The sequence below is a fragment of the Helianthus annuus genome, chromosome 14 (genome assembly GCF_002127325.2).
Source record: "Helianthus annuus cultivar XRQ/B chromosome 14, HanXRQr2.0-SUNRISE, whole genome shotgun sequence".
Lineage (NCBI taxonomy): Eukaryota > Viridiplantae > Streptophyta > Magnoliopsida > Asterales > Asteraceae > Helianthus > Helianthus annuus.
This window is the reverse complement of record NC_035446.2, coordinates 142199415-142221274: the sequence shown is the minus strand read 5'-3', so window position 1 is coordinate 142221274 and position 21860 is coordinate 142199415. Positions and strand designations below refer to the sequence as shown.

Genomic DNA, 21860 nt, shown 5'->3' with positions numbered 1-21860 from the left:
ATGACTGCGATATTCAGTATCATGCAGGAAAAGCCAATGTGGTGGCTGATGCTTTAAGTCGAAAATATTACGAAAAGCCAAGAAGGGTACGTTCTCTTAAATTAAATCTGCAAGTAGATTTAAATGAACAAATTAGAGAAGCACAAGAATCAGTAATCAAGGAAGATACTGAAAAATTAAAAGGAATGATTAAGGAACTAGAACAAGGAATGGATGGAATTTGGAGATTTCATAAAAATAGAATGTGGATACCTAAATTAGGAAACTTACGTCACCGTATAATAGAAGAAGCTCATAAATCTAAATATACGATGCATCCAGGAAGTGATAAAATGTACCAGGATTTAAGGAAAAATTTCTGGTGGATAGGAATGAAAAAGGATGTAGCAGCTTATGTTTCTAAATGTTTAACTTGTTCACAAGTTAAAGCTGAACATCAGAAACCCTCAGGATTGTTACAACAATTAGAAATGCCAGTCTGGAAATGGGAATTGATAACAATGGATTTTGTTACTAAATTACCCAAAACAAGAAAAGGTAATGATACAATCTGGGTGATTGTAGATAGGTTGACCAAATCAGCTCATTTCTTACCAATGAAAGAAACCTTTAATATGGAACAATTAGCCAAATTATATGTAAACGAAATTGTTTCTTTACATGGCATTCCTTTGTCAATTGTTTCTGATAGAGATAGTCGTTTCACTTCGCACTTTTGGTCAAGTTTTCAAAGAGCAATGGGAACCAGGTTAAATCTAAGCACAGCTTATCATCCTCAAACAGACGGACAAAGTGAAAGGACAATTCAGACAATGGAGGACATGCTTAGAGCTTGTGTAATTGATTTTGGAGGTAACTGGGACGAACACTTACCTTTGATAGAATTTTCTTATAATAATAGTTACCACACGAGTATCAATGCTGCACCATTCGAAGCACTTTATGGAAGAAAGTGCAGAACCCCAGTCTGTTGGGCGGAAATTGGAGAAAAGCAACTATCTGGACCCGAGATAGTACAAGAAACAACCGACAAAATTATTCAAGTCAAGGAACGACTGAAAACCGCGCGTGATCGCCAGAAGAGCTACGCTGATAATAGGCGTAAACCTTTAGAATTTCAAGTAGGAGATAAAGTATTATTGAAAGTCTCTCCCTGGAAAGGAGTGGTAAGATTCATCAAAAGAGGAAAGCTAAGTCCCAGGTATATTGGACCTTTTAAAATTATCAGAAGAATAGGACCTGTAGCCTATCAGCTACGACTGCCAGAGGAAATGGCAGGAATACATGATGTGTTTCATGTATCTAATCTTAAAAAGTGTCTAGCTGACGAATCACTTGTAGTACCTCTTAAGGATATAGAGGTTAATGAACAACTCAAGTTTGTGGAGAAGCCTCTACAAATTGAAGATAGGAAAATTAAGAATCTCAAGCATAAAAGACTAGTGTTGGTCAAAGTAAAATGGGACTCCAAAAGAGGACCCGAGTACACGTGGGAGCTTGAATCTGAAATGCAAAAGAAATATCCACACTTGTTCCAGTAGATCTCGAGGACGAGCTCTAAAACAAGGTGGGGAGGATATAACAACCCTCGGTAAAACCGACATCCTCATAATAATTCTGATACCCTAATATATCTTGAAATATATCTATGTGTCTCTATATGTACCCCGTATGTGAAAACCGAGCCCTCGAACTAGATTATATTATATAAAACAAATAAAAACAATAAAAGTTAAGTTGAGGCGGGCCGCATAGACCTTACCTCAACCTAACGCGGGCCGCGCGAGTAGTAACCAGGATTTGCCAAAACCTTAAGCCCAAGCGGGCCGCGTACATGGTGGATTAAGTCCATGCGGGCCGCGAGTGTCCGGAATTGTGGCGTGACCCGGAGCGGCCACGTGTCCAACGCGTGTTGAGCCTAGGGGGATGACCCAGCTAAGCTACGCCATTGACTTAAGTCAATGCGGGCCGCGTAGACCCAGCCCAAATCCCAGGCGGGCCGCGTGGGGACGCGATTTCAGCAATATAAATAGGAGGCATCGGGCCTTCAGTCTGCTCGCTCAAATCTTTTCTTTCTTTCTTAAATTCTGAGTAGTATACACTATACCCGGGTATTATACCCCCTAAAATAGCGAGGTTCTGCTACGATGTAAGTATTATAACCCCTGGAGACGTATTAGATACGCTGCCCGATTGATCTAGGGTTCCGTAACGGCTGTCGTGGTTCTGCCCGACGTAGTCGTTGGAATGCCGTCTCGGGGAGGGTATTACTAATGTTAAATTGGGTTATTATACTAACACACGTGCATTTGTGTAAATTATAGATATTCACCAGGAAATCATAAAGGATAACCTAAAACAGCAATGTGAGTTGATCCACTTTTTGTTAAATGTTTTTACAAAACCTTGCATACTTTTCTATGCAAATAACAGTTATTGAGTATTTGTAAGAATACAATTATCACGGGTATGTTGGGGTTTTGTATACAAAATTGGTTACAACCTGGATAGGAAACCTGGATATGGAGTAACATTACCACAAGTCGGGTATCGACAGTACCATGGGTGATAATTGATATAACTTGGAAACAAATGTAATTGCGGGATCGCCCTCAATACTGTTCACTGTGACTTTTTTTATTTAAACTTGATTAAACTGGGATTCACTCACCAGTATTTTCCACTGACAAAATGTTTTTAAAACGCGTTTCAGGTAACAAAATGTGAAAGCCAAATATAAGCCAGTTGGACAGCACTGAAGGCTTGGAAAAGTGGCAATAAAGTTACCTAAGAATAAAATGAATGTTTTTATTAAATAAATAGGATTTATTCCTATGAAACGTGTGTATTGAAAACTTGGGTTTTTACCCATATGTTTAATGTTATAAAATGTGGTGGTTTACTCTGATTAAAATATTTCCTAACTACGATCCTGATGAAAATTTCCGCTGCCAAATTGAATAAATAAATGTGATACCACCGAAACTGGCTCACGGCCGCCCGTTCCCGGGAGATAGGGATCGGGGGCTGTGACAGTTTGGTAGGTATTCATGCCCATATGACCTGCAAAGCACAAATGACATACTGCTTGGTGTGTCATCTAATAATCATTCGGAACGACCCTTTGATGATGACTAAATAAAGTCTCAAATGACAAATATGCTATCTACGACCCTTGAAACCTCTCACATTCTCCAAACACATACACATTCATTATTAAACAACCAGAATAGTTGCAGCCTTAGCTCTTAACTATATCAGAATGGGTGATCGACATACCCTGACAGGGTGATTGACATACCCTGACAGTAGGGGTGCAAGCAAGCCGAGCCCGAGCTTCAACTCTTTTAATTCTAAAGAGCTTGAGCTCGAGTTTGGCTTGCCTCAAGCTCTACGTGTAAGATTAAATATATTATGTTTAATATTTAATCTAGTAGCCATTATAATCATTTACATAATATAGATCAAAATATATAATAACCTATTAATTAATTAGTTGGTAATTGTTGATGGACCATATTACCCTTATTAACTAATTAGGTTTCCTCCTGGGTGCTTATATAAGGAGAATTATGTAGAGGTCATTGGGTTACACACTTAATTAGAAAACCTAATGATAACATCATCATCATCGATCTCCTCTCTCCCATAACCGATTCCCTTGTCGGTTTTCTTAGTCCCCATCATCAGTTAGCACCCTAAGGAAGAACCAGGTCACATTGACAATTATGTCGAACGGGATGTCATCTTCTCTGACTGGATTCTCCACTGCACCGTCTGCTGTAATAGGTATGTTTACATGTTTTCCATTATGAATAAACAGAACTGAATCAACATGTGGTATCAGAGCATATGTTGATTAGTCAGTTTTGTTTTCTATCCGTAAATCTGGATTAAAACTTGAAAACAGGTTTTAAAACGATAATTAAATTCGTTTTCTGTCATCCAAAATCATTAACTGTTCGTTTTCTGTCATCCGGAATGGCATCTCGGATGACATGTTCATTCTTATGTTACTGTCCGAAATCATAATGTTCAAGTATTGTTTAAATGATTGATAAATTCCCAGATTTCGGATATAGTATTAAGGTTATTTTTATTTAGTGTTCATCATGTTCTTAGTTAAAATTCGAAATTTCCTTTATGTTTTGGAATATAATTTGAATTGTGGAATGTTTTCCTATTTTTGATCAAATTTTATCTAATAAGGTTTTCGAAATCTGTTAATAGGATAAACATATTATGATTTTCGAAATTTTCTGATAAAATTAGATCAATGATAAAATAGGAAACTCTATCACAATTCCTAAGATTTCGAATTTTCTGTTATGTTTTCACATTAGCAGTTGTAACAGCTTGAAGAACACATTACAGATGATCATTACGGATGATCATTCCGGATGAACATTGTTCGCCCATTACGGATCAGCAACCGTCTGATCATTCCGGATGAACATTGTTCACCCATTACGGATCAAGAACTGACCATTTCGGATGAATCTCGGACTAAGCATTACCATCGGAAATCCATCACGGATCATCAAGAACTGACCATTTCGAATGAATCTCGGACTAAGTATCATCATCCGAAATCATCCGAAATAACTCGACTTAGACGTCTTGGACACATCTGAAATCATTCGAAATCATCCATTTCGGATAGTCCGAAATGATTCGAAATTAGTCATTTCAGATGAATCCAAGACATGATTCATCCGAAATCATGAGTGTTCATAATATTTGGCAGTTAATGTGAACTAAAATTTTGGCTCGGGGCTCCGCCCCGAACCCCGTGCGGGGGCACGCTGTCCCCCTGCACCCCCAGCGAACTCACCGCAGAGTTCAATCCGCGCTAACGGGTGGTTTGCTATTAAATAATTGGTTTTTGTAATTACTTAATTAGTTAATCAGAATCAGATAATGTTTTACAAAACCAAAATGGCTTAACTTGAATGAGTTTTGATGTATCATTTCTGGCCAAAGCTGACTTGATACATCTATTTATCATTCAAGTATTACGAAAGCTATGTTAAGTGTGCATCATAAACATGAATATCTTAATATCTGGCCAAAGCTGATTTAATTCTTTCATAGATGGCATACTTAACAAGTGCATAACTAAAGTGATTGTCTCAATTTCTGGCCAAAGCTGATTTGTTACAACCACTTTGCACACATGCTTAAATGATTACACTTCTGGCCAAAGCTGATTTGTCTTCATTCAAGTAGAATTTTAACTAAGTCTATTATTTTGATGTTAGTAATAGACAATATCACAGCTTCATAATATAAAGGCAAATTGGATTTAAATAATCTCAACTCACTGTTATTGGCCAATAATAATCCCAACTCATTTAATCACCAATAATAATCCGAACTATTCACTTTTGTTTGTAAAATACTCCCAGTTAAAAAAACACTAACTAGGTTTAAAAAATTGCTGACGTGGCAGGTGACGTGGCATGCCACATCAGCAAATTTGCTGACGTGGTAGTTGATGTGGCATTTTTTGATGACGTGGCAGCTGACGTGGCTGTCTATGTGGCATTTTTTATGACGTGGCAACTGATGTGGCAGGTGACGTGGCATGCCACATCAGCAATTTTTTAACCTAGTTAGTGTTTTTTTAACTGGGAGTATTTTACAAACAAAAGTGAATAGTTCGGATTATTATCGGTGATTAAATGAGTTGGGATTATTATTGGCCAATAACAGTGAGTTGGGATTATTTAAATCCAATTTGCCTAATATAAAATGGTCATTTTTAATGCCTGCCTTAGTTTAACATGCCCTTAGTTCACATTAGAACTTCTTCCTAAGTATCATAACTTGCACATCTTATTTCCACTATCAGCACCAAATCAGGGGATTCCACCTTTGACTGGTGATAACTTTGCTGCATGGAAGGATGCCCTCATGCTTACACTTGGATTGCTGGACTTTGATTATGCTCTAAGAGAGAATAAGCCAGCGGAACTTACCACTCAAACTACTGCTGCTGAGCAGATAGTTCATGAAAAATGGACTAGTTGTAACCGCATGTCTCTGATGTTCATGAAGCAGTCCATCAGTAATGCAATCAGAGGAGCTATTCCTGATTCTGAAGATGTTAAAACCTACTTGGCTTCTGTGGAGGCGCAGTTCAAGGGGACGTCTAAAGCGCATGCTAGTACCCTTATCCTCAAGCTGGTGACAACTAAGTATGATGGGAGGAGCGGCATTCGCGAGCACATCATGATGATGAATGACATGGCCAATAAGCTGAAGGGGCTGGAAATGGAAATCAGTGATGGTTTTCTCGTTCATTTCATCATTACTTCGCTTCCTTCGTCCTTTGAAGCATTCAAGATCAATTACAACACTCAGAAGGACAAATGGACGATGAGTGAGCTGGTCGCTATGTGCGTACAAGAGGAAGAGCGTATGAGGATGGATCGCACTACCGATGTTGCTAACTTCACTACCTCCAACTCTAAGAAGCGGAAGAACAATCATCAGAGGAAGGATGCTTCGAAAGTCCAAAGGCCTAATCCTAATACAAGTGCACCTTCCAGCTCAAAGAACTCCTTAGGCAGAATCCGCTGCAAGTTCTGTAAAAAGACAGGACATATGCAGAAGGAATGCCCTGACTTTAAGGAGTGGCTGGCTAAGAAAGGTAAGGATTATTTTATGATACTTGAGTCCTATAATTTAAGTGTTCCTGCTAATTCTTGGTGGTTTGATTCTGGTTCTATGGTTCATGTTACCAATTCAACTCAGGGATTCCTTTCAATCCGGAAGCTGGAAAGAAACCAAAGAACGCTTAAGGTTGGGGATGATCGAGAATTAGAAGTCAAGGCCATTGGAACATTACAATTAGTTATGAAAACTGGTTTATGTATTAAACTTTATGATACCTTATATGTTCCTGAGGTAACTCGGAACCTTATATCAGGACCAAAGTTAGACATAGACGGTTTTATTGTTTCCCATGGTCATCGCAGACTCTCTATCCTCTATGATTCTGTTCTTTATGGCACTGGTATTCTGGATGGTGGTCTCTATAGATTAGAACTAGATGATGGCTTTTCCAAATCTTTGTTGTAATATAACACTAATGAATCAATCACAAAGATGAAAGAGAAACGAGACTTAGAGACTTCATCCATGTTGTGGCATCAGCGTTTAGGCCACATTTCAAAAGAACGATTAAATCATCTCGTAAAGGATGAAGTCTTACCTCCTCTCGATTTCTCTGATTTCGGAACATGTGTCAAATGTCTTAAAGGTAAAATGAAATTATCGAATAAGAAACGTTCCACTAGGAGCTCTAATTTATTAGAACTCATTCATACTGACATTAGTGGTCCCTACCAAATCGCTGGCATAACAGGACATACTTCATTTATCACCTTCATTGATGACTATTCTCGTTACATGTACTTGTATCTTATTAAGGAGAAATCTGAATCTCTAACAACTTTTAAAGATTATAAGGCTGAAGTTGAAAAGCAATTAGATCGTCAGATTAAAGTTGTGAGATCAGATAGAGGCGGTGAATATTATGGAAGACAACTGATGTGGGTCAAGCTCCTGGTCCATTTTATGAGTTTTGTAAGGGCCAGGGGATTGTGAACCAATACACCATGCCTGGTACACCACAGCAGAACGGTGTCGCTGAAAGAAGAAACCGTACCATTATGAACATGGTGTGCAGTATGTTAGCCAACACTAATTTACCATTATTCCTCTGGACTGAAGCGTTAAAAGCAGCTGTTCATATACTCAATAGAGTTCCTTCTAAGTCTGTCCCTAAAAATCCTTATCAACTTTGGACAGGAAGGAAACCGATTCTTAAATATATAAAAGTATAGGGCTGCATTCCTGAAGCAAAACTTTACAATCCTTTCCTAAGGAAACTTGACTCTAAAACAGTTACTTGTTTCTTTATCGGGTATCCTGATAATTCAAAGGGTTATCGTTTCTATTGTCCTTCCCATGTCACCCATATTGTCGAAACTAAGCGTGCCGCGTTCCTGGAGGATTTCAAGGTCACTGGGAGCAGTACCAACACTTATGAAGAATTGCAAGAAGTACAAGACGCGGGGGGAAGAGACTCGTCGCTTACTATTACTCCGATTACTCCTCTTGTACCCAATGCAACTACTGCACCTGAAGCTACTGCACCAACTCCAAATTCACCTCTACAATCAGAACCCATTATTCCTCGTGACGAAGGCACATCAAACGCTCAAAACCAAGACAACGCTGAACCCGATAATCCACTCAGAAGGTCATCTAGGCAAAGAAGGCCTACTAATTGGGATGATTATGTTACCTACCTGACTGAAATGGATCCCAGAAAGCTCAATGATCCTATCTCTTACAATGAAGCCATTAGCAGTGATTAGTCTTCTGAATGGAATAAAGCAATGATTGATGAGCTTGATTCCATGAAGAAAAATGACGTTTGGGATTTGGTAGAATTACCCAACGGTGTCAAACCAGTAGGATGTAAATGAGTGTTCAAAACAAAAATGGATCCGAATGGGAACGTTGAACGCTATATAGCGAGATTGGTTGCAAAGGGCTACACTCAGAAAGAGGGAATTGATTATCAAGAGACGTTTTCAGCTGTCTCTCGTAAAGATTCATTAAGGATCGTCATGGCCCTAGTAGCTCATTTTGATTTAGAGCTGCATCAGATGGACGTTAAAACTGCTTTCCTTAACGGAGACTTAGACGAAGATGTTTACATGAAACAACCTGAAGGCTTTAAACCTGAAGGTCAAGAGCATCTAGTCTGTAAGTTGAAGAAATCCATTTACGGGTTAAAACAAGCATCACGTCAGTGGTACCTCAAGTTTGATGAAGTCATGAAGAAACAAGGTTTTATGAAGAATCAAGTGGATCAATGCACCTACCTCAAGATGAGTGGGAGCAACTTTACTATACTTGTCCTTTACGTAGATGATATTCTATTGGCAAGTAATAGTTTAGACATGTTGCATGAGTCGAAGCGGTTACTCTCGCATAACTTCAACATGAAGGATCTCGGAGATGCTTCTTACGTCATTGGCATCGAAATTCACCGAGATAGACACAAAGGGATCTTAGGATTGTCTCAAAAGGCTTACATAGATCGTGTCCTTACACGTTACAACATGCAACAGTGCAAACCCTCCGTCGCTCCAGTAGTTAAGGGAGATGTCTTCGGTTCATTCCAGTGTCCGACAACAGAGGTTGAGAAGGAGCAAATGAGCCAGATACCTTACGCGTCAGTAGTCGGGAGCCTGATGTATGCTCAAGTCTGTACTCGCCCAGATATCACTTATATTGCTGGAATGCTAGGTCGTTATCAGACTAATCCTGGCCTAGATCACTGGAAAGCAGCTAAGACGGTGCTACGATATCTGCAAGGGACGAAAGACTATAAACTGACTTATAGAAGAAGTGATCATTTGGAAGTGGTGGGCTATTCTGATTCTGACTTTGCCAAATGCAAAGATGACAAGAAATCCACTTCGGGCTATATCTTTATGTTAGCAGGCGGCCTTATCTCATGGAAGAGTCATAAACAACAGTTGACCACAACTTCCACAATGATGGCAGAGTACATTGCTGTTTATAATGCAACCTATCATGGAATGTTGCTTAGAAATCTAATCACTGGACTCAAAATCGTTAATTCCATTTCTTGACCATTGAAGCTTTACTGTGATAATTCAGCTGCCGTTAGTTTCTCGAACAGTAACAGTTCGACTGGAGCTGGTTTATATCTCGATACAAAATATATGTTCGTACGTGAACGAGTTGAGGAAAATAATCTTTGTATCGAGTATATTAGTACTAAAGATATGCTTGCGGACCCGATGACTAAAGGTCTCCCTCCTAAGGTTTACGAAGAACATGTTCGGAATATGGGATTTAGTAAAGACCTTATTTGAGCATATTGTACTAGCTTATGTTTTATGATTAATGAAGTTTCCTCAGTTTGATTTTGTGTCTCTTGGAATATGTTCAACCGGTATAATGGCATATAGACAAATGAAGTTACAAATCAAACAAAGGGCTTATGCGTATTTTGATCATGACGATTAGGTTTTAAATTAAGGCTATACTATGACTAATGGGGGTCCTGAGTCGCATAATGATTCAACGGCTGTATTTCTCTGCTATAGTACTTGTTTAAGGCTAAAATGAGTATTAACTCCTGATCAGGCTTATCTAATACTCATGGGAAATGATTACTCGGCTAAGTGGGAGAATGTAAGATTAAATATATTATGTTTAATATTTAATCTAGTAGCCATTATAATCATTTACATAATATAGATCAAAATATATAATAACCTATTAATTAATTAGTTGGTAATTGTTGATGGACCATATTACCCTTATTAACTAATTAGGTTTCCTCCTGGTGGCTTATATAAGGAGAATTATGTAGAGGTCATTGGGTTACACACTTAATTAGAAAACCTAATGATAACATCATCATCATCGATCTCCTCTCTCCCATAACCGATTCCCTTGTCGGTTTTCTTAGTCCCCATCATCAGTTAGCACCCTAAGGAGGAACCAGATCACATTGACAATTATGTCGAACGGGATGTCATCTTCTCTGACTGGATTCTCCACTGCACTGTCTGCTGTAACAGGTATGTTTACATGTTTTCCATTATGAATAAACAGAACTGAATCAACACTACGTCTAAAGTGAAGATTCAAGCAACAAATTAAATCCATGTCCAAGGGTTTGGAAGATTATGAAATTAAAGTCTTGTGTGTGGTGCGAGAGTAAAACAAATATTCTTTAAGAAAGAGAGATGCTTATTTCATTGTCTGGCACATAAGATAACATAATTATTAAAATCTCCTTGACATTTATAAAGATAAGACAACACATGATACGAAGATAGAAACTGAGAACTAAAGCCAAGCTGGATTCTTGAGATGAGTAACAACCGCTTTAACTTGCAGGTAGTTACTGAGACTGTAAATTCCTTTTTCTCTACCATGCCCACTCATCTTGTAACCACCAAGCGGAATCGCAGCATCAAATACATCAAAACAGTTGATCCACACGGTTCCTGCTTTCAATGCTCGGGTTAATGTATTAGCAGTATCAAGATTTTGTGTAAAAACACCAGCAGCTAGTCCAAAATGAGTTGCATTTGCCCTTCGAATCACCTCATTGATATCCCTATTTTACAATAAACCAATTAATAAATGCCAACGAAAATAAAAGATAATTATCAGGGATGCTTCATGTATAGCTCACTTGAATTTCAGAATTGTCTGTACTGGTCCAAAGATTTCATCTGTTGCTATTAGCATGTCATCCTGCTTGGAATAAGGAGAAGCATATTATCTATATTTGAGTAAAATGAAATAAAAACGTCGGTGGTTGAAACTTGAAAGCGTTACCTGAACATTTGAGAAAACAGTTGGTTGGATATAATATCCATTAGAGCCAAATCTTTGGCCTCCGGTTTCTAGAGTAGCACCACCGTCAACCCCAGATCTTATATACTTCAAGATCTTATCAAATTGTTTAGAATCAACCTGCAGTATAAACAACAATCACAAAAATATTAAATTTGTATATCTTTTTTTTTTGTTATGGGGTATTTAATTAACTATTAACATGCAATACCTGAGGACCTTGTTCAACACCCTTTCTAAAGGGATCGCCAACCACACGTTTTAATGCGCGAGCCTTTGCTTTCTTTACAAACTGATCGTAGACACGTTCATGTACAAATGTACGTGATCCGGCACAACAACATTGACCCTGCAAATAAAACCAAATCATGATTTTTACGGTTTACCTCTATGATACTATACAAACTCAAGACGCCATTAAGTAAACCTGATTGAAGAACAGAGCATCATGTGCCAGATCAACAGCTTCATCAACATTGGCATCCTCACACACGATGAACGGTGATTTCCCACCAAGTTCTAACGTCACTGGTTTTAAATTGCTTTTCGCAGCCAGGCCAAGAACAATTTGACCCGTGTTAGTGGATCCAGTGAAAGCAAGCTACATAAAGTTTATTCAAAAACTTTAACATTGATGTATATCATAAATACGATTCAATAATCCTTGAACCAACCTTATCGACATCCATATGGCTAGCAAGAGCAGCACCAACACTTGGGCCATAACCCGACACAATATTCAACACACCAGGAGGAAGTCCTGCCTGTTAATCAAGATGAGGATAAACTTTACTAAATGGGCCTTACTGGACCCAAATCTTGATGTTGACTAATAAAATTAGGTGAATTGGTATGTAATAATCCCACCAAGACCTTATTGGCCATTAATAATCCCACCTCAGAATATTCCCCCCACCAGTCCCACCTTTCACCTATTTTTCCTACAATGGTCCCCCGTTAAAAAAACTTAACGGAATTAAGCTTTTTTCCAAATTATAAACAGATTTTTAGGGCTTTTGATCAGAAAGATGATACGAGTCCATTGATGTAAAACTTACTTCGAAATGATGCTCCAAGTGACTTGATTTTGGTTAATTGAAAAATTAAACACCCGAATTGAAGCGTCGTTTTCATCGTTTGGAGCATCGTTTCGAGGCAAGTTATACATCAATGGACTCGTATCGTCGTTCTAATCGAAAGCCCTAAAAAATCTGTATGTAATTTGGAAAAAAAGCTTCACCCCGTTAAGTTTTTTTAACGGGGGACCATTGTAGGAAAAATAGGTGAAAGGTGGGACTGGTAGGGGGAATATTCTGAGGTGGGATTATTAATGGCTAATAAGGTCTAGGTGGGATTATTAGAGGCCAATTTCCCATAAAATTATATGAATATTACCTCATGGAAAAGCTTTGACACATATAGGGCAGACAATGGCGTCTGTTCAGCAGTTTTAAGTACCACCGTATTGCCACATGCTAAAGCAGGCCCAACCTTCCAAGAATACATTAGAAGAGGGAAGTTCCATGGAATGATTTGGCCCGCAACACCGATCGGTTCATGCAGGGTCTGAACATGATGAGGCCCATCAGCCTGAAGCGTGAGCCCGTGAATTTTATCAGCCCAGCCTATGAAGTAGTAACAACAGAACCAAAATTTTTAACTTTTTAAGAGAAAAAGTTTATATGGTACCAATATTTTTACATCCACCACTGCTTACCAGCATAATAACGAAAAAGACGAACAAACAGTGGTATTTCAACTGATGCAGCCTGTTCATACGGTTTCCCATTGTCCCAAGCTTCAAGAGCTGCTATTTCATCAGTATGCTTCTCAACCAAATCAGCAAATCGCAGCAGTATTTTAGATCTTTGCTGTTGACATATAAAAAAGAATAAAATACTGCAAAAAGAAAAAAAAACACATTTATTGGAAAACATAACAGCGAAAGAATAAGCATACATAAGCAGTCATTCTAGGCCATGGACCCTCATCGAATGCTTTGCGTGCGGCAGACACCGCACGGTTAACATCTTCAATATCCCCTTCAGCGACATTGGCAATCAGTTGCCCTGTTCTTGGATCGAGTGTTGGAAAAGTCTTACCTGAATCAAAGATATGTAGTCAATATCATTTCTTAAAAAAACATATGTTGACACTAGTTGAGTTACCTGATGCTGCATCCACAAACTGTCCATTGATAAGGAGTTTGGTGAGTTCAACCTTGACAGGTGGAGTTATCGGTTCCTCTAAAGCCGCCGCAGCAGCAGCAGCTGTACTAAACTTACTGATACCAGTTCCTCTGCCAGAATAATAGGTGCCTGAATTATGCAGTTGATTGTCAAAGTCAGTTTTAATCTCGATAATAGTATGCTAAAGATGGGATTACATAATCATAATTCAGCCACAAATTACAATGGTTACACCTATTATTAAAATATTAGGTACAAAAAAATAGTTTTAACTTTTAACACACATATAACATTAATTAGTACATATCAATTCCATAAACAGGGGCGGATCTATGAGGAGGTCAGGGGTTGCCCGGGATACCCCTCAACTTTCTTGACGAAGTGCAATATTTTTTAATCTTCGTGTTATTTATTGAGGATACCTCTAAGCAAACACTAGGATACCCCTAAATATAGATGAAGATGAGATAAAATGAAGTTTTCCGGTGAAATTTCCGGTCACCAAAAGTTGCAGCGGCATTTCTTAAAGAATCGGAGAAGATGAAATGATAACTTTGGGAAAGATGAGTAAAAAGTCAGGAAGTCAAAAAAGTGTGAAGTCACATTTTGGCTAAGCTTATTAGAGTTAAAACGGACTTTTGGGAAAATGACTTTTTGAAAAGGAGTTTTTAAAAAAAGTGTTTGGATTAGCTTATGGGGTGGGAAAAGCCAATAAGTCAATAAATTGTTTTTTAAAAAGTGTTTGGCTTATCTTATTGATGTAAAATGACTAAAAGGGACATATTGGTAAGGGGTGTTAAAAAATAAGGGGTATATTGGTAATTTGTTGTTTGAAAAGCTATAAGCTGATCAAGAAGTCACAATCTCTTAACTTTTCAAAAACTCATTTTGCTTCATATCAAAAAGTCATTTTAAAAAGCACTTTTCCATTTGCCAAACACTAAAAACTCCTTATTGGCTTTTTGATAAGTCAATAAGCCAATAAGTTGGTTGAAAAAGCTTAGCCAAACATGCCCTAAAACTCCCTTGATGTTTAACCATCTTACTTTATTAATTTTATTGTATATATTACTTGTTTGTTTTATTTATTTAACCATCTAATAGTAAAGGTGTTAGCGAAGAGATCTTTCAGGAGGTTAACTCTCTTAGTTTCTTTTTGCTTAAAAGTAGGTCTAAACTCTTTGATTTGATTTTGAGAGATTGGTGTAGTTCCTCTTTGTATATGTTGTAGGCGGTTCTTGATGCGGTTCTGCGTTTTTTTGTCAGGCCGGCCGTTTTAATAAAATTTACCTTTCAAAAAAAATTTATTTAACCATCTTACTTTATTAAATTTATTGTATATATTACTTGTTTGTTTTATTTATTTTTACTTTGTTTATTTATCATTTTATAAAGTTTAGATTGACTTTATTAATGAGTTGTCAGTTTTTTTTTTTGTTGTTGAAATATATTTTTGTTAGAAACTAAATATTATCTACAAAACTTGTAAATAACATTTAAATTTTAATATAAACCTATTTAATAACATTCTCGTGTGTGTTATACACCCATTAATAAAGAAAATGATAATCAATGTATGTTTTAAAATGTAAAACTAAAATTATATTTGAATCCTATAATTAAATTGTTTTCATCTTCTCACCTTACTAGAGAGTGACGATATATTATAAAGTATGGATTAAGAAAAGTTGACTAATAATTTTGCTTTTAAAAATAGTTTCACCATACAAAATATCAATACCTAAGTAATACATAATTTCAATCATATCTAGTCTTAAAATATCATATTATAATATCTAAATCTTATTACTAATTGTTTAATATTTTTTTTATTCAACTCATGTAATACACGAATCTATAACCTAGTAATTATATATACTAGTAATAAACCCTGTGTGCTCCCAAATTCTCATGATGACCCTAAGTAAAGGAAAATTTTAAACAACCTATTTAATTAGCCGCACAGGGCCCCTAAGGGTTCTCAGATTCTTAGGGACAACCTTAGGTAAAAAAAAATGGGATAGCCTTGAATTTTATCTCTCGATCCGCCACTGCCCATAAACCACTCTCTCCTTCATATCCAGCTTTCTAATTACTTCAAATATCAGATCAAGAACGAGAGGTAAGTTAAACGACGTGCTCAGAGTTCAAAACTGGAAGTAATAGTTGTACCTTTACCTTTAGATCTTACTATAATTAGTAAGTTGTAGGGGTGTTCAAAACCGGATATCCAAAAATTTCGGATACCAGATTTCACTATCCGAATCCGTATCCGAAATTTCGGATACGGATTCGAATAGTGAATCGGATATCCGAAAATCCAACTTTTTATTTAATTTTTATTTTTTTATTATTTTTTTCATATTCAGAAACGGATATTTTGGATAGTTTAGGATATCCGAATATAAGTTTTCGGATATTTTTCGGATATTTTCGAATATTTTTCGGATACTTCGGATATCCGAAAAAATGAAAATTAAATTTTTAGATATTTCGGATTCCGAAATATTCGAAAATTTTGAAAATCACTATCCGAATCCGAATCCGAAAAAGTCGGATATCCGATTTTTCGGATATTTCGGATTCGGATATCGGATATTTCGGATACGGATAGTTTTGAACACCCCTAGTAAGTTGCATAAAGAAATCAAACTTTATTCACTTTACCGGACTCCTAGGGCTCTAATTCAATTAGGCGTAATCTTTTCACTAGTTAATTAATCACAAAACATATCAATAAATAAATATTGAACTACATAAAGACGATTAATATATAAAATATAAAAACAGCGTTCACTTTACAAAATTCTTAATCGAAATGCATAATATATCATTTCAAAACCTAACGAGATCATCGATCTCAACAGCGTAAAATGATTGTTAATAAATAGAAACCAGAGAAAACTGAAACAATCGTAGGATCGGATCAACTAAAAACAGAAAGTAATTAGTAAGAGTAAGGAGTGACTGATGTACAAAATCTAGAGTTTACCAAGCGATCGCAAGAGAGTTGGAGCGTAAGAAAAAGAAAGCATTCTCCGAGCAGCCATTTTTGTGCGAAAATAAAGAATCGGGAGGAGCTAGTTTGATATATAGAAGAAAAGGTGATAGACGATCGTAAAGGTCTAGTGGAGACGCTGTTGATGGTGCATAAGGATAATCACGAAGAAGAAGATAGATCAAACAAGCTGCTGCTACAAACAAAAGAATGAACAGAGAGCATGGGCGACTTGTGTGTCAATTCTCACCAAATCAGTCTTGGATGAAGTACTTGAAATGATTACTATTCCCTCCATTCACAACTTATTTATAATAATAAAATAATAATAATATAACATAATATAATATAATATAATTATTATTATTATTATTATTATTATTATTATTATTATTATTATAATAATAGTAGTAGTAGTAGGAAAAGGCCAAACATTATATATAAATATTATATTATATCATATTATATTTTATATATTAAAAATAGAAGCTAATGAATAGTAATTAATAAAATCGAATGAATAGTAACATCACTAAGGGATGAGGAAATGGTATCGGGTACCGGTATCAAATTTACCAAACCAGGTGTATTTTCGATACCTGTTCGGCACCGGTATTCAACGGTTTTTACCCTCAAATACCGGTGCCGTACCAGTACCGACCGATACCGAACCATACCGTACCAGGTATATTTGTACCGGAACCCACTTTTAGGGATTTCGATAACGGTATTTTCGGTACCGGTTGGTACCGAGCTCATCAAATCCTGTAGCAACGTAGCAATGCAAGTAATTGCACCGTTTAGATTACTTTTCATACGCACAGTAAGTAAACTGTATTTCGTTTGAATGAGGTTTTATATACACAACAACTTATTTGGCTTTCTTTTTTGTCTTTTTCTGTAATGAATGAATTGTAGCATGTAAAATTAACTTGGATGTTTAGATTATTAGTGAACAAATCGTATCAAATCCTTTAATCAAACCGGTATCGTATCGGTACCAAATTAACTATAACAAATCATTATCGGTACCAATTTGGTACCCACCTTTTGGCGTTTTCAGAATTGTTACTTTGGGTTCGACACCGGTCTAGCACCATACCTGTATTTATTGATTTTTACCTTCAAATACCATACTGTATTGTACCGAGCATTTTCGGTGCATGTACCTAATTTCGATGATTTTTCGGATCAGTACTTTTGGTGTCGTTACCGGTATCGAGCTCATCCATATTTTAACGTGTTAGCACTGTGATAACTGAACTGAAAACAACCGAATTTCCAACGTGTAGGACATGTGGGTCCTATTATTATATATTAGGTTATTTTAAATCGCTTTTTTAGGATAGAGTGACTATCCTTACCTCGTCATTTTTATTTATGTTTTGATATTCGGTATCTGCTTGCCCTTGCTGACATGCGTTTTGTAGTTATTGGATCCCCGCCGCAACGCGCGGGCGGAAAATCAACTAGTTATTTTATTATACATTAAAAATAGAAGCTAATGAATAGTAATTTTAATATTATAAAAACTCGGTTAAAACCCCGTGTATTACACGGGTTGCATAAATATAATTTCATATAATAAATAAAAAAAGATATATTTAAATAAAACTCGTATATTGCACGTATTGAATAAAATATGATGTCATATGTTAATAAAAACAGTCATCAAGATTTAATTTAAAAAATGAACGTAGATGTACTATTTACTTATATTATAACATTTTACTTTGTTTTTTTTATTTTGCATAATGTAATTTTATATAAAAAATAATAAAAAAGATATATCTTTAAAAAAAACTGGTATATTTCACGTGTTTAATAAAATATAATGTTATATGCTAACACATACAGTCGTCAAGATTTATCTTTTAAAAATGAACTTTAATGTACTGTTAACTTATTATAACATTTAACTTTGTTAAATATGTATCCTTAACATTTTTTTTTTGTTAAAAATTATTATTATTATTTAATATGATCATAATAAAAATAATCATTTATATTCTTATCTATTTTTTGTTTAAATTATTATTATTATTATTATTATTATTATTATTATTTAATATGATCATAATAAAAACAAATGTTTATCCTTATTTAAATATTTATTCTTATCTAATATTTGTGTTTAAAGTTATTATTATTTTTTCTTAATATGAGAGATAAATAGGAAAATAAGGTGAGAAAGCACCAGAAAGTGACACGTGTCCAAAAAAAGATTTTCATTTATTAGTATAGGAAACAATTTTTTTGTTAAAAATTATTATTATTATTTAATATGACAATAAAAAAATAATCATTAATATTCTTATCTAGTTTTTTGCTTAAAATTATTATTATTATTATTATTATTATTATTATTATTATTATTATTATTATTATTATTATTTAATATGATCATAATAAAAACAAATGTTTATCCTTATCTAAATATTTATTCTTATCTAATATTTGTGTTTAAAATTATTATTATTATTTAATATGAGAGATAAATAGGAAAATAAGGTGAGAAAGCACTAGTAAGTGACATGTGTTCAAAAAAGATTTTCATTTATTAGTATAGAAAGATATATAGTTTTTTTTAATACTTTTATTATTTTAATATTATAATAATAGTTATTCTCTTTACTTTTTAACTTTAATCATTTTTTTAATCACGGGTTGGGATAAGCTTGATGTCAACTGGTATCGAGCCAGTACGGGATTCGACGTTTTGTTATAAACATTATACTATTTCAATATTATCGTTTCAACATTATATCGTTCTCAACATTATACCATTTCAATATTTTCGTTTCAAATATTATACCATTTCAATGTTTATAGAGTAAATTATGATTTTGGCCCCTGTGATTGTTTCACTTTAACCCTATCAGCCAGCCTAAAAAGAAATCTTTTAACATCTGAGCCCCTAACATTTTTTTCTAATACTTTTGCCCCCCATCACTAACCCTATCCATTTACTTGGTTAAAAAGCAGTCATATGCCCCGAGGGGCATTTGTGTCAATTCACCAACCCTCTTATAAATCCTTAAATAAAAAAAACTCCCGCATCCGCATCAATCCTGTTTTCATCATCTTCAATTAAGCACCCACCATATCAAATGCATATTCAACCTCAACATATCTTCTCCATCTAGAACCACCTCCAACCCCACCTTCTCTCAGGTGACGCTACATACGTCACCAGAAAAAACAAGTTTGTCGGACATAATCAAACTATCATCACCACTCGTGCATCACCGCCCCCAATCCCACCTCTTTCAGGTCGGCGACGCCTAAGTCACCAAAAAATGAGCTCGCCGGTATCTGGATTTTCGACGGAACTTTAGCCACTTTGACCTATGTGTTCTTAGGGTACACATCAAAAGTTACAGCGAGTGTTCTTGGGATGTTATTTTCTTTGATTGATCGTGATATAGCACGGGGTATATACCTAAAGTCAGCTTTGCACGATCTCAGGTACGTCCGTTGGTTGGTCTGGATTCGACGTTTTGTCCCCCCCCCCCTGTTTTGTTATGAAAATAAGGTGAGAAAACACCAGTAAGTGACATGTGTCCAAAAAAGATTTTCATTTATTAGTATATGAAGATATATAGTTTTTTTTAATACTTTTATTATCTTAATAATATAATAATAGTTATTTTCTTTACTTTTTAACTTTAATCATTTTTTTAAAATCACGAGTTGGGATAAGCTTGGTGTCAACTGGTATCGAGCCAGTACTGGTATCGAAAATACCGGCATGGTTTTGTTCGGTATTGGTACATGAAGGTAAAAACCGACACTAATACATAAAACACCCAAAGTTGGTGCCGAATTGATATTGGAAATCTTTTGGTTCGTGAAATTCAGTGCTGCTATCCGGTACCATTTGCTCATCCCTGATCACGGGTACCGTAAGAACAACAACGGTATCGTACAACTTTTTTTCGTTGATTTTCTTCAACTTTTAATTTTTTATTTTTTTAGTTTCAGGGGTAGGGATAAGCTCGGTGCCAACCGATACAGAATCGGTACTGATACCGAAAATACCTCTTACGGTACCGGTATATGAAGGAACGGTAGTCAACCAGTATCAGGAACACCAAAAGTCGGTACCGAATTGGCATAAGTATTCACCATATGTTAACCATCTATCTTTAAAATTTGTTCTTTCTCTCCATAAAATTTTAATTGTTTCATTTAAAATTTAGCAAACAATATTATTAACTATCAACTTTAAGTTAATAATAATAATAATAATAATAATAATAATAATAATAATAATAATAATAATAATAATAATAATAATAATAATAATATATGTAAAGATATTTGAAAATTCACTCTTCAACTCTTTCAAGTATAGTTTAGTAACAACGCTTTAGCACATTTTCTCCATAATCTAACAAATAGAAATCAAAGTAATATATATTGTAAACATATTGGTGCATTTATCGAATAATTAGTAGGATATAAGATTAATATAAAATGCACCGATCAGGTTCGTGGATAGTCATGGCGTTTCAAATGGATGCGAACAAGACCATCACAAACGTTCGTTGGTAACTGCCATTCCATTTGAGCCATTGATGACCCTTGAGAACATCAGGGTGACGCATCATTTGAACTGAACCATTGCATAATACGCCATATATAATGGGAGTTGTGAGCCAAAAAACAGAGCTAAGCACCCTCAAAATAAAGGATTAAAAGGAGCTAAGCACCCTTAAGTGCAAGTGACATGCTCGTAACCATGTATGAAGACTATAGTGTGCCGTTTTGATTGTGCACTTTGATGGTTTGGTAGGTAATCATGCCCATATGACCTGCAAAGCACAAATGACAATACTGCTTGGTGTGTCATCTTATAATCACTCGGAACAACCCTTTGATGATGACTAAATAAAGTCTCAAATGACAAGTATGCTATCTACGACCCTTTAAACCTCTCACATTCTCCAAATACATACACATTCATTATCAAAAACCAGAATAGTTGCAGCCTTAGCTCTTAACTGATCAGAATGGGTGATCTACATATCCTGACAGGGTGATTGACATACCCTGATAGTAGGGGTGCAAACAAGCCGAGCCCAAGCTTCAACTCTTTTAATTCAAAAGAGCTTGAGCTCGAGTTTGGCATGCAACAAGCTCTACGTCTAAAGCGAAGATTCAAGCAACAAATTAAATCCATATCCAAGGGTTTGGAAGATTATGAAATTAAAGTCTTGTGTGTGGTGCGAGAGTAAAACAAA

The 21860-nt window shown here is 35.7% G+C and overlaps 1 protein-coding gene across 1 annotated transcript; it reads right to left on the bottom strand.

Annotated features, from left to right (window-relative positions):
• Positions 1–10846: 10846 nt before the first annotated feature.
• On the bottom strand, positions 10847–14136 carry LOC110907491 (aldehyde dehydrogenase family 2 member B7, mitochondrial). The gene is made up of 11 exons (XM_022152471.2): positions 14061–14136; positions 13596–13745; positions 13387–13529; positions 13145–13298; positions 12823–13052; positions 12102–12191; positions 11855–12028; positions 11639–11776; positions 11410–11547; positions 11264–11325; positions 10847–11185 (listed from the first exon to the last, which is right to left on the bottom strand). The coding sequence occupies exons 1-11, from the start codon at positions 14134–14136 to the stop codon at positions 10912–10914; spliced, it is 1629 nt and encodes a 542-aa protein (XP_022008163.1). The 3' UTR covers positions 10847–10911.
• Positions 14137–21860: the final 7724 nt, after the last annotated feature.